This window comes from Coregonus clupeaformis, chromosome 8 (genome assembly GCF_020615455.1).
Source record: "Coregonus clupeaformis isolate EN_2021a chromosome 8, ASM2061545v1, whole genome shotgun sequence".
Lineage (NCBI taxonomy): Eukaryota > Metazoa > Chordata > Actinopteri > Salmoniformes > Salmonidae > Coregonus > Coregonus clupeaformis.
In genome coordinates this window covers 12,299,890-12,313,290 of record NC_059199.1, presented here as the reverse complement: position 1 = coordinate 12,313,290, position 13,401 = coordinate 12,299,890, and the positions used below count along the sequence as shown (strand labels likewise).

Below are 13,401 nucleotides of genomic sequence, written 5' to 3'. Positions count from 1 at the left end.
TTTTGATTTTCCCATGATGTCAAGCAAAGAGGCACTGAGTTTGAAGGTAGGCCTTGAAATACATCCACAGGTACACCTCCAATTGACTCAAATTATGTCAATTAGCCTATCAGAAGCTTCTAAAGCCATTACATAATTTTCTGGAATTTTCCAAGCTGTTTAAAGGCACAGTCAACTTAGTGTATGTAAACTTCTGACCCACTGGAATTGTGATACAGTGAATTATAAGTGAATTAATCTGTCTATAAACAATTGTTGGAAAAATTACTTGTGTCATGCACAAAGTAAATGTCCTAACCAACTTGCCAAAACTATAGTTTGTTAACAAGAAATTTGTGGAGTGGTTGAAAAAGGGGGTTTTACTGACGTCAACCTAAATGTATGTAAACTTCCGACTTCAACTGTACCTTCCAAGCTCACCTACTACCTTCCAAAAGAAGAATGGGGGAAAGTGAACAAAACATGGTAAGAAATCATGAATCAAAAGACAAATACAACTTTTCAGACAGTGATTTTATTGAGAAACAGATGGACAGAAATATTTCTCATATCATCATTCAGGACAGGACAAATAGTGCCAAATCCACTCATTAAACACTGATTTTGTCAAGATGGAATGGGTTTATGAAGCCAGCCCATGGTGATGTAATAAACTACACAACAGTTTAGAAATGTTCAAAAACTTTTAGAATCTATTCAAAGTGTAATATTTCATTCACACACACACACACATCTGAATAATACAGTAATATTTGAAGTGAAACATTTTATTTGATGCAGGTGCAAGTTATATTCTTCTTTACCACTGGAAGTTAAGCCAAAAAGCGGGATTTGTTAATTTGTCCATTGTGGCCCCTGCCTTAGGTGTAGAGTAGAATTGTATTTGTATTATTTACAAATTCATTCACAATACATGTATGTATTTCGATGGTTTTAAAATTAATTCGAACATAATTAGCAAATTATTGCATTCATCACACTAATGCATAAAACTGCTACCTAAAGTCAAGTGCATCGAATGATTCATCTAGTGCTACTTCTCTTGTAACTGCAGGACTCACATTCAAATCAAAACATGTGTACTTGGTTGCTTTTTGATACAAACCTAAAATCTATATGTACATTCTGCTTTCAGTTGGGAAATACAAACATTACTAAGCTATCAGTTGGACACACGAGACAGATACCGAACAGGGAAGCTAAACGTCTGCACTTTCACAGTCCCACAATCGAATGCATTGTGAGACGAAACAAAGATGGTCAACCGAGCACGAGACTGTCGCGATACCTGAAAAGAGAGCATACCAAATAGTAACATGGTCACCCACAAGTTGCATTCAAGTTCTACGGCATGCATTCTCTTCTATTTAATCAACAAGCTTGATGGGCATCAGACTTATCAACCTATGTCAAGACAGAAAACCTGACGTTTACCTAGGACGTTACCTAGGAGATAAACTATCAAACACCCAGTGTTTACATTAATACTAGTTCCCTGGGAACTTAATCACGCTAACCTGTGAAAGCTAATCAGGTCTCACCTGGACAAGAGGGAGAAAGGTTAGTAAGCATAGCGCGCCCGCTCGGCATAGGGGTCCCGCGGGATGTCGTAAGCCGAGCTTCTGGGGAGGGAGGACACCGGGGAGAGGCGCGCGCGCTCGTATGCGTAGGCCTCGGTAGGGATTCGCCGGATCGGGCTCCGGTCGCGGGAATAGTATGAGGAGAGGGGGGCTGGTGGAGAAGGGAGGGGACGGCGCTCGTATAGGTCGAGGCTAGAGGGTGGCAGGCGCTCCCTCATTATGGCCGAGGAGGAAGGGGGAGGTGGGCCGGGCAAAGGGACAGACCGGCGCTCTTCGAAATAACTGCCTCCATACGGGCGAGCCCGGTACTTCTCGTAGAAGTCCACGGCGCCATACGGATCCCGGTCCTCATACGATGACCGGCGCACAGGGTAGGCTGGGACCACGCCGTGGCTCCAGCTGCTGCCTCCGTACGCTGCCTCGCTGGCGTACACCCGGGCCATGCTATGTTCGGCGGCGCTCATTCCGTAACCCGGCGGGACCCCGTAACTCAATGCGCTCTCGTAGCCTGCGCCCCTGCCGTACACGGGCACACGGCCGCTGCCGTAAGCAGACTCCCTGCTGCCGAAGCCGTGCGCGGGAGCATAGCTTCCACTGTAACCTGGATCACCGCCACTGTAACCTGGATTGCTGCCACTCAAGCCCCGGTGATAACCGCGGCCACCGCGACTGCCCCCGCCGAACCTAGGGGCACCGCCATTGAATCCGTCAGAGCTTGGCTCAGCACCCTCTCTGTAGTTGCCCAACGTGTCGAGCGGGCACTCTTTGGACCAGTGGCCTTCCTGCCCGCACCGATAACAACCCGTCCTCTCTCCCATGCCCGGCGCAGTACGCAGGCGGCTAGTCGAAAGCTTCACGCTCATCAGTTTGCCTTAAAAAAGAAAGACGCAAGAGTTTACCACGATACAATAAACTGTTCCATCTATGCACATGCTCTACGAAATAACATAAAACCCAGGCACTAACTAAACTATTACCCCAATAGCATTCATTTTGGAACTCCTCTGCAAGTGAACCCTGACGATTGTTCCATGTTCTATGCAGGCAAATCTAGAGGCCAAATTCTGGCCTGAACTTGGGGGGAAATGTGTACAACGTGTTTGATGCATTTTGAGATAGCGGTTGACTGTCCCTTACTCTTTCACCACTTACCTTTATCCATGACTTACCTATCAGTTTTGTTAGTGAATAGAGCTCATTCTAATTACCAGGGGGAGACCTACACCACACCAGCCACTGACCAACCAAGCCCTGCCTGTGTGAGTTCACCTTGGAAGGCTGTGTTGTCCAATCCACTGATGGCCTCCATGGCATCCTCCACACGCTCCAAGTGGACAAAGGCGTAGTCCTTGACTATGTCACACTCCACCACGGGGCCGTACTCCTCAAACTTGGCACGCAGCTCTTGGTTGGTGCAGCTGCTGTTGATATTGCCCACGTGCAGCTTGGTGGAGGCTTTGGGTCTGCCGCGGCTCATCTCCACGTTCATCTGCTCCCCGTTGAGCTCATAGTGGTGGAGGTTCTTGATGGCCTCCTCCGCTTCGGCTTTGACATTCATGTGCACAAAGCCAAAGTTCTTGACGATGTCACACTCTGAGACCTTTCCATACTGGGAGAAGAGGGAACGCAACTCCTCTGCCGTGGTGTCTGGAGACAAGTTCCCGATGAAGATTTTCACCATGGTGATGCTCCCGCTTCAGTATATGAACAGTGGAAGAGTATATTAGACATAGGAAATAATTTGATTAAAAAAAGTATTATGAACTAAGAGCATATAGAGTAACCTATTAAAATATCAAATGGGTTTATTAATATGCTCTCTATCAATAATGTTGTTGTCTTAGGTCTCTCTTTATGTAGTGTTGTGGTGTCTCTCGTCATGTGTGTTTTGTCCTATATTTTAAATCCCAGCCCCTGTCCCCGCATGATGCCTGTTGGTAGGCCGTCATTGTAAATAAGAATGTGTTCTTAACTGTATTGCCTAGTTAAATAAAGGTTAAATAAAATAAAATAAATCCACTGTGCAGTGTAAGTGGATGCATTGGGTCATTAGCAGGAGGACCAGTTATTAACCAATCACAATGCTGGTTACTCTCTCTGCCACCAGTGTTAGTAACAGAGGTTATGAACTAAACAAGCTGTCCATTGCTCATTCATTCAGGCTCGCGAACTAATATAACAATTTCAGTGACCAGCATAGCTCAAGCATATATTTGCACGTGTAGTCGTTTGTAATGTGCATGAGAGCTAGCGACACTACTGCAGCCAAGCTAATAATTGCCTTTTGTGGCAACGCTAGCAAGTTTGTCGTCTGCCTGTGCATGCATAGCGAGCATGCTATGCTAACAATAGATCCGAAACGCGTTGCATGATGGTCCTATGAGCTTACATAGCCGTATTTCATTTATGTGCTGGTTGCAACGGCAATTTCTAACATGACATTAAAATAAATGGATAGCTAGCTACATAAAAAATGTTCTACATTCCTTCATACCTTTCACGGTGGACGCCACTAGTTTCCGAAGAGGTGAAATGGCTCCTCTGCTACCTACAGCACAATCTCTACCCTTCCCCTCACAAGGCAAAATCAGACCTATTGATTGGCCGAAAGGACAATGTTTTTTTTCTTTCATTCTTGACTTAGTATGTATCAGAAAAGTATTGACAATGCATTATCAAGTGTTGGTGTGGAAAAAGTATGGATGTGGTCTGAAGAGAGGATAAAAAAAATATATAATTCTCACCAAAATAAATTTGGGTTTATTAAAAAATAAAATGCATAAAACGTACACGCTTTGACTGTAGGAAATATACAAACTACAACAATTCCCAGAAGAACTGAGCAGACTGATGTTCTGTTTGGACAGCCTGCCTATTTCTGATATTTTCCCCACTAATTGGTCTTTTGACCAATAACAGATCTTTTCACATCAGCTCTTTTTGTATATCAGAATTGGGCTGCCCATCTAAATGCAGACTAAGGCACCCTAAGAAAGTGATTAGACTAGAGGCCATTACATATCAATGGTGATGTCATGACAGCAACGCCAATTACGCTCATGTTATTTACTGTATTCAACATGTTTATGTCTAGTAATAAATATTCAATTAATAGAGGACAAGTTGGATTATTAAAGCTTGATTTGTTAGAAACAATATTTAGATATTGATACAAGCCTCTTGAATTGGTGTATTTCAGATTGGGCCATCCTAATCCTGCAAAAATAGTTACTCTTGGAAGTGCATTAAACATGCATTGTTCCAATGAGTACCAACCGATTGCTTCTTTTTGGTTAGGAAGGTTATTACTGGCAAAGCAAGTTTACTGCCATATTTCCGATAGTTTTTAACCCTGCAAATACGCCCAAAATAATTCTAAAGCTGGAATGTTGTTTTGGGATAATGACTGTCATTGTGACAGCAGATATTAACCAGAGAATGATAGAGGCCTCTAGTGGCTAAAAAGCAGTTTTGGCATGGGCAGCACCATGGAGGGCTTCCACCATTTTAATGTAGACAACTGGGTGGGACTTCCACTTTATTGGTTGATCCCTCCTGGTGACCATGTTGGAGTTGTGTCCAACCGGGTAATCAGAAGGGATCTGCCAATTGTGAAGAAGAAAAATGACTACCTCAAAATGGAGGTCTCAACGGCGCTGCCCATGCAGTCACAAACGCTATAACGGCACAGATGAGTCCTCTATCTCGATGATATTAACTCAGAGAGCAAAAGCAGTATGACACAACGGAATTTCCTCTAACCTAAGTAGAACGTCCTCAAACAAAATGTACATATTAAAGTTATCATTCTAAAATCCAGTGCATGAATTTCACAAAGATCGTTCTGGGGGATATTCATACCCGTCTATTCTTACATTTGTTTTCCCAGGGGCAAAAAATTAAGAGAAAAAAAGTGGTTGAATGACTACTGAGCTATACATGGCATGAATGAGATTACAAGTTTTAAATGAATAGTTGAACAAACCAATGAAATGAAAACAAGATTTCTCAAAAAGGAGAAATATTTCTCGAAACTACAGTCACCTCAAACCGCAAATAAAAATGTGGCAAATTCAGCGGCCAATTTGCTTTGACGATATTATCACAAGGGGAGGAGGGAAAACACATTTTAAATCAAAACCATGACCCACACAAATGAACAAAGCGATTTGAAAGCCGGTATAGTTAAGCTAGTATTAACAGCAAACTGTAGAAATGCCACTCTGGTTGTTTCAGATAGCAAACAGTCTTTGTAACTGACAACTAAAATAAAGGAAGAATGTGAAGTTGTGTGGACTGATTGGTTAGTTGAGAGGATTATTCGTCTGCCGGCGGCTGGCACACCGGTGCCAGGAAGATGCACACCAATTTCCGTCCGAGTCACTCTCGCGCCATCACATTCCGAGTCGCGAAAGGTTTGTTTGCGGCACGTGGCACAGCTCGATGGAACCATGCAGCTGGGAGGAGGAATGGTAGCAAAGGAAAATTCCGGCGTTTCATACACACCTAGAAAAAGAGCAGAGCATTCGCTTTGAGAAATGGGATGGTGTCTCACGGTTTATAAAGCACTGTGTGTGTGTGGGGGGGTCTTAGTTCTTGTTCTTCATTGAAGAAATATAAAGATGAACACGAGTCTACAGTATCCCAGTCCCCACCGTAACATCATCATCAAGTACCTGTTTTACAATCAATAGAACGAACCATTCCAGAACACACTCACCCACACACCACAGGAATGGGCCAGTATTCCTAGTTGGTTGGCTCACCTTGGCAGTGTGTAGCTCAGTAAGCATAGCGTGCCCGATCGGTGTAGGGGTCCCTGGCCCGCGGGACGGCGTACGAAGAGCTTCTGGAGGACACCGGGGACAGCCGCGAGCGCTCGTAACCATAGCTGTCAGAGGCGACGGGCACTCGTCTGATCGGGCTGCGGTCTCGCAAGTAGTACGAGGCGGCCGCCGAGGTTGGTGGTAGCGGGCGGCGCTCGTATGGGTCGATACTAGAGGAGAGCCTTGAGAGGGAGGAAGAGGGGGGAGGGGGAGGTGGGATATAGCCGAGGCGGCGCTCTTCAAAATAGCTTGAGCCATATGGCCGTGCTCTGTACTTCTCGTAATAGTCAACACTGCTGCTGTAGTGGTCTCGCTCATAGGCCGATGCCCTCTCGGGATAGGAGCTCGGTAGCCTGCCGCTGTACCGATCCCTGGCATCTGTGCTGTACTCCCGAGCAGAGCCATAGCTAGGCCTACGGCTCAGAGGGGGAGGTCCCCCCAGGTAACTGGACGCTCTGCTATACCCTAGCCCACCCATGTAATCGGATGCCGCAGCTCTGGGGGGCATCCCGTAGCCACTAGGGTATCCGCCGCCGCCCCTGCTGAAACCCCGTGGGAAGCCCCTGCCTCGGCCCCTCATTGGGCCACCCCCGGGGCGTTCACCACGGTCACCGTAGCTACCGCCGTTCTGACCGCCGTTCGGGCAGTCTTTCGACCAGTGACCCTGTTTCCCGCAGACATAGCAGCCGGTTTGAGCTCCCATTCCCGGGACCGTGCGCAGGCGACTGGTGGACAGTTGTACGCTCATCAGCTTGCCTTTTGAGGAGAGAGAAGAGACGCATGAGACGGTTGGCTTCTGACACGCTCGCCACTGCTTCTTAACGACTAGTTATTTCCTTATTGCAAATACTTATTAGCATAAATTGGTTCACCTGCACTGTTACGCTGAAACCGAATAAAAGAACCACGGAAAAGACTCACAACCTTAGTGCCGTTACTTATTCATTGACCTCAGAATTACAACAAAATGCTATTCGGCATCACGTTACGATCTTTATGCCATCTAAAGGGAAGTGTATTCTGTAACTACGGAGAGCACAGACTATCTGCTCTCCCCTGCCTGCGGGTTCACCTTGGAAGGCTGTGTTGTCCAGCCCACTGATTGCCTCCATGGCATCATCCACAGACTCCATGTGGACAAAGGCGTAGTCCTTCACTATGTCAGCCTCCACCACGGGGCCGTATGCCTCAAACTTGGTCTTCAGCTCCTCGTTGGTGCAACCCTCTGGGATGTTACTGACGTGCAGCTTGGTGGTGGACTTTGGTCTGCCGCGGCTCATCTCCACGTTCATCTGCGCCCCGTTTAGCTCATAGTGGTGGAGGTTCTTGATGGCCTCCTCCGCTTCGGCTTTGTCCTTCATGTGCACAAAGCCAAAGTTCTTGACGATGTCACACTCAGAGATCTTTCCATACTCAGAGAATAGAGTGCGTAGCTCGTCCTGCGTGGTGCCGGAGGCGAGATTGCCAATGAAGATTTTCACCATCTTCAAATCAGAATGTTGTTATTCCTGGAAGGGGAGACACAAGCAATTTGTTTTTGTTTACTAAGTTTACCAAGTATATTTCAAATATTTGAAGCATGAAAAAAAGAACCACGTGTAAACTTAGCCTTGCATGACTGCCAACTTTCATAATTAATGTGATATAATTATAAGCGTACTTTAATACATATCAAGATAATAACATGTTAGCAAGCTATCTGACGTAACATCAGCTAGCTAGCTAGTGTTATCTAGTTAACTAACGTTAACGTTACTTCCGCAGCTACCTGACCAGGCCAACTAGCAAACAGTTGTTTCGCATTGATGACTTCCCATTTAATCATTCATGGCTAGCTATCAAGATGACACGGTATTGCATATTCTCATCTAGCAGCTATCTAGAATCCAAAGGTCGCGTCTAAAGTTGAATTTACCTCACTTTAGCCAGCTAACGTTAGTTAACTAGCTATGCACCAACTTAGTTAGCTGACTATAACCAAAATAGCTAGCTATAGCTTGTTTAGCTACATCATGTGATAGCAACCTGGCTTACATTGGCCGACAGTCGGAAACCTCCAACTGAAATTCAAATGGTGTTGATAACCTAACCAGCTAGCTAGCTAAATTAGCTTGGTGGCCGTTTGCGTTAGCTAGTATGCTACTGCAGCTACTACAGTAGTTGTAGGAAGAAACGTTTGCACGGTATGATGCTAGGCTAGCGTAGCTAACTAGTTCCTACTTTTGGTATAACAAACACACCACATCATGATAATATCGTACAGGAGATCAAACTCTAGCAACTTCTTAAATAAAATTCACCACTGATTGAAATGTCGCTTACCTGAACTATGAATTCGGCCGCCAATGAATGACTTCTGAAATGGCGCCGTGATAATCTTCTTCTGCTGCTTATTCTTCTTCTTCTTCGGTGGTATTATGGCGGTCCGCAAACATACCTTACCACCACAGAGAGAACGATGAGACAGATATTTCACCGGATGTATAAATGTGAAGCAGCCGCTTGGAGTTTCCGCTCACAACCCCTACCAAATATGGTAGTGAGAGGAAGCCCAGTGGCCGGCAGTGGGAGAAGATGAAACGAGATGCATTGTTGCTGAAATTCTGCACATTTTCTCATCGATGAAACATTGGATCTCAATACAGTTTTCTGTTCCCAAAACTAGAATATGTTCCGAACACAGTGGACAAAGCTTTGTAGACTTTAACCTTTGCCAAAGTGTTATTTTTTTTGTGCATGGTTTAGATGTATGCTAGAACGCGCCAACTTTCTTTGGCAATAGTAATGGTGTCTTTTTGTGCCTTCAATACGCTTCTTCTTCTTCTTCTTCTTCTTCTTCTTCTTCTTCTTCAATGAGGTTTAACGGCGGTTGGCATCCAATTTGTTGCATTACCGCCACCTACTAGACTGGAGTACAACTCCCTTACATTTTGCTTGAAAAATAATATAAAATAAAGAAATACCCTACCATCTAACGCCGTCGCAACCTTCGCTCTCTCTCTCCCGCTACTCTCTCCTCTTCCATCCTATCATCTCTTCCCTCTGCTCAATCCTTCTCCCTCCAATCTCCTGATTCTGCCTCCTCAACCCTCCTCTCCTCCCTTTCTGCATCCTCTCTATGTCCCCTATCCTCCCGGCCGGCTCAGTCCTCCCCTCCTGCTCCGTGGCTTGACGACTCATTGCGAGCTCACAGAACAGGGCTCCGGGCAGCCGAGCGGAAATAGAGGAAAACTAGACTCCCTGCGGACCTGGCATCTTTTCACTCCCTCCTCTCTACATTTTTCCCCCTCTGTTTCTGCTGCTAAAGCCACTTTCTACCACTCTAAATTCCAAGCATCAGCCTCTAACCCTAGGAAGCTCTTTGCCACCTTCTCCTCCCTGCTGAATCCCCCCTCCTCCCTCTCTGTGGATGACTTCGTCAACCATTTTGAAAAGAAGGTTGACGACATCCGATCCTCGTTTGTTAAGTCAAATGACACTGCTGGTCCTGCTCACACTGCCCTACCCTATGCTTTGACTTCTTTCTCTCCTCTCTCTCCAGATGAAATCTTGCGACTTGTGACGGCCGGCCGCCCAACAACCTGCCCGCTTGACCCTATCCCCTCCTCTCTTCTCCAGACCATTTCCGGAGACCTTCTCCCTTACCTCACCTCGCTCATCAACTCATCCTTGACCACTGGCTATGTCCCTTCCGTCTTCAAGAGAGCGAGAGTTGCACCCCTTCTCAAAAAACCTACACTCGACCCCTCCGATGTCAACAACTACAGACCAGTATCCCTTCTTTCTTTTCTTTCCAAAACTCTTGAGCGTGCCGTCTTTAGCCAACTCTCTTGCTATCTCTCTCAGAATGACCTTCTTGATCCAAACCAGTCAGGTTTCAAGACTGGTCATTCAACTGACACTGCTCTTCTCTGTGTCACGGAGGCTCTCCGCACTGCTAAAGCTAACTCTCTCTCCTCTGCTCTCGTCCTTCTAGACCTATCTGCTGCCTTTGATACTGTGAACCATCAGATCCTCCTCTCCACCCTCTCCGAGTTGGGCATCTCCGGCGCGGCTCACTCTTGGATTGCATCCTACCTGACAGGTCGCTTCTACCAGGTGGCGTGGCGAGAATCTGTCTCCGCACCATGTGCTCTCACCACTGGTGTCCCCCAGGGCTCAGTTCTAGGCCCTCTCCTATTCTCGCTATACACCAAGTGCTGCATCATGTCATATTATGTAAGCTTTACCCCTTTAATAATGCCCAAGTTGTAAATAATTTTTGTATAGGAAACATTCTGATCGTGTTACATTTTCAAGTGGATGAAAAAGACTGAAGACATTTGATCAACTAATAGTACAATGGTGTAACGATCCCGGCAGTCTGAGTCGGGTCCTGTCTGGTGACTAGTTTTTCTGTTCGTGATCTCCAGTTTCCCGAGGGTTCGGGAACGCTCCGGGGAGCTCTCTTGATTTCCGCACCTGCATCCCATCAGCAATCTGCACACCTGGTCCTGATCATCACCCTTCTTAGGCTCTGGCCTAACATCCAGTTCCTGCCGGATCGTTAGCCATGAACAGTAGGTTTACCAGAGTATCAGTCTTTAAGCCTAGCGTTAGTTTTGTGGTTTTTGCACCGTTTGGTTTGTTGCTTACTTACCCCCGTTTTGTTCCATCTGCAGTCACCCGTCCGGAACCTTCATCCAACCTCTGCCTGGTGGTCGGCGGCTGCCGACCCAGGATGGGATCAACCACTGCACCCCCAACAACTAATCAACGCCGCCCGCTCTGTTCCCCGGATTATTCAGCATCACTCTTGAATTTGTAATAAACACTCACCTTCGTTTCAACTTACCTTGTCCTGGTCTGCTTCTGGGTTCTGGCTTAGCAACTCGTGACAAATGGGCCCTATAATCACTGGCATGAGATTAGCTATTTTTCCGTACGCCACTGCCTTTAATCAAATCTATACTCACGGGCTAATTTGCATACCAATCTTTCACATCTATTTTTACACTTGCCACACACATTATTAAAGCTTGCTAAACTGGACTAACTCTCAGGCAATGTTGTCTTTGAAAAAAATCATGAATCTTTTACCTTTGCGTCAGTCAACTTTTTTTTTTGAAAGTTTGAGGACTACAATATGTTACAGTATCACTGAATCCACCCAAAAGTGTTTATCTTTTTATTTCATAATTGTGAATTCAATTGTTTGGCGTAAGTTTAAACAAAGTATACATAAAATCTCTAAAATCCATATTCCCACATCATATGTTTTTCCTAAAAGAAAATTCAAATAGCAACATGCATGCTCCTTCAAGTGTATTTCATGGATGATGAGTGTTACATTGGGCCTCGTACTGCACAACCAAACCAAACCAAACCAGTATCATTAAACACAACATAGTCTCACTACCAGTCTTTGAGCACTTTGTGGCAAACACACATGTTGCAAGCACGTTTTAGTCCTGGAATAGTCTTAATCTGGGTCCGGGAAACAGGCCTTTAAATTGATCTCAGTAAAGTCTTTCAAAGCACTTTTAGAATGTATTAGCACTCTGATTATATGGCACATATTTTCAAAACTATTTATGTTGACATCTTGGAACGGCGCCACCTATGCCATGACACTGCATAATAATAATACAGTTAGTGGACAGAGCAGGGTGGTGTAGTTGTAGTTGGTTTCCACTTCACAATGTTGTTTCAGGAGACAGGTCAGACTTCAGTCATCAGTTATACCAGTAAAAAGAGACAATGGGGTTGTGCAAGGTTAAAAGTCGTTTGTGCGCATTCAAGGGGTTAGGGGTCATCACAGGGGGCTCTCTCTGACAAGTCTTCTTTTTTTTTTTTTACAGGTCCTTCCTCGAACACACAACAGTTATCTCCCTGTGGTTTAGTGTGTGAGAGTCTCCGATGGTCTGTCTGTACCCCATACACAGGTATAGGGGGTTAGTTCAGTTTGAGACAAGTCTATAGTGAGGGGGCTCGTTTGCTCGTGAGTTTATCAGGTGCCAGAGAAGCACTGCCCATCTAAAATCAAACTCTTCTTCTCTTCTTCCTTTAATCCCAATTTCTATTTTGTTCTTTCAGTCCTTTTTCTCTCTTCTCTCAGTAGCTGCTTTCATGGCCAGTCAGGATATAGAGGTTGGTCATGGCTGACGGGTCCTCTGTGGGGGTACTCTGAAGGACGACATCCCTACGGAAGTGACAAAAGACAGAATGTGATTGGTTTTCTCAGATAACATTTGACCCCTAATGGGAACACACATAATGTGGCATTCAAGGTAACAGCCCAGCGTTTGGAGCATACCTGTTCGTCCCCAAGACCCGGAATACTCTGCTTTCGTCTGTGATTTCCTGGGTGACCTACAAAGATGAATGTAAATGTGTTTCACTGTTTCAGCAAGATAATATACTTCCAATGCAGATTAAGCATTTTTTTTGGGGGAATGTGCGCATTATAATGAGACATAATCACCTCATTTGTGTGAAGGCTCCTCCCTTTAAGACCATGCTTCCAGAAAGCCAGAACACTATCCTGTAAACAAACTAGCCATAAAACAGTAATGTCACTCGAAAAATCTTCCACGCACGTAGTGTATAGATGTTATTACAGTACCTGTAGCTATGATGTGGTGATGAATTGAGAACATTCTATGAGCTAAATAATAATTATTGAGATTGAATGAAGTTAGTACTTAGTGTTTCAATGGGGAAGTCAAAGACCAGTTCAGATGCCAGCTCCTTGGAGGGAAGACCTTGTAGGTTGACAATCTTCACAGTCTCTGTAAAGTGACATTAAAGATACCGTTAGTAGTGGACATTAAAGGGCAGGTGGTGATAATGATATTCTTGGTAGGATATAATTAATTCCGATAGACTCACTCTCCAGTGCAATGAGAACTGTGTCTCGGTCCATCTGTGTCGCCTGCACGGCTCCCGGTCGTGTTCCGGTCCGGCTCCGTTCCGGCGTACTCTCTGTAAACACACACATTCACACACACAAGCAC

General features: G+C 45.3%; 2 protein-coding genes across 8 annotated transcripts in view; both read right to left on the bottom strand.

Annotated features, from left to right (window-relative positions):
* Nucleotides 1–494: 494 nt before the first annotated feature.
* On the bottom strand, nt 495–8,853 carry LOC121571110 (RNA-binding protein 4.1). Of its 6 annotated transcripts, none has more exons than XM_041882410.2 (4): nt 4,075–6,086; nt 2,850–3,274; nt 1,542–2,451; nt 1,198–1,288 (listed from the first exon to the last, which is right to left on the bottom strand). In XM_041882410.2, exons 2-3 carry the CDS (start codon nt 3,259–3,261, stop codon nt 1,562–1,564), a joined length of 1,302 nt encoding a protein of 433 aa, XP_041738344.1. In that variant the 5' UTR covers nt 3,262–3,274; nt 4,075–6,086; the 3' UTR covers nt 1,198–1,288; nt 1,542–1,561. The 6 variants fall into 6 exon arrangements, 5 of the variants coding, with proteins under 5 accessions (XP_041738347.1, XP_041738348.1, XP_041738344.1 ...); XR_006001647.2 differs by lacking the exons at nt 1,198–1,288; nt 1,542–2,451; nt 2,850–3,274 and adding exons at nt 6,301–7,162; nt 7,479–7,914; nt 8,729–8,851 and having other exon boundaries at nt 4,313–6,086; XM_041882411.2 differs by lacking the exons at nt 1,198–1,288; nt 1,542–2,451; nt 2,850–3,274 and adding exons at nt 6,347–7,162; nt 7,479–7,914; nt 8,729–8,849 and having other exon boundaries at nt 4,313–6,086.
* A 2,706-nt stretch (nt 8,854–11,559) lies between these two features.
* LOC121571108 (mitogen-activated protein kinase kinase kinase kinase 2) overlaps nt 11,560–13,401 on the bottom strand; it is a 28,827-nt gene continuing 26,985 nt past the window's right edge. For both annotated transcript variants that reach the window (XM_045221795.1, XM_045221794.1), the window contains exons 28-32: nt 13,277–13,369; nt 13,090–13,176; nt 12,870–12,940; nt 12,702–12,757; nt 11,560–12,587 (exon numbers count right to left, since the gene is read on the bottom strand). In XM_045221795.1, the coding sequence (XP_045077730.1) occupies nt 12,500–12,587; nt 12,702–12,757; nt 12,870–12,940; nt 13,090–13,176; nt 13,277–13,369 (395 nt within the window). In that variant the 3' untranslated portion in view covers nt 11,560–12,499. The remainder of the gene's footprint in view (nt 12,588–12,701; nt 12,758–12,869; nt 12,941–13,089; nt 13,177–13,276; nt 13,370–13,401) is intronic.

Coding starts and splice junctions, on each gene's coding strand:
- LOC121571110 (XM_041882410.2), bottom strand. CDS start 3,261: ATGGTGAAAATCTTCATCGGGAACTTGTCTCCAGACACCACGGCAGAG. Junction 2,452..2,849: donor GGACAACACAGCCTTCCAAG/GTGAACTCACAC, acceptor TTCTTTTTTAAG/GCAAACTGATGAGCGTGAAG.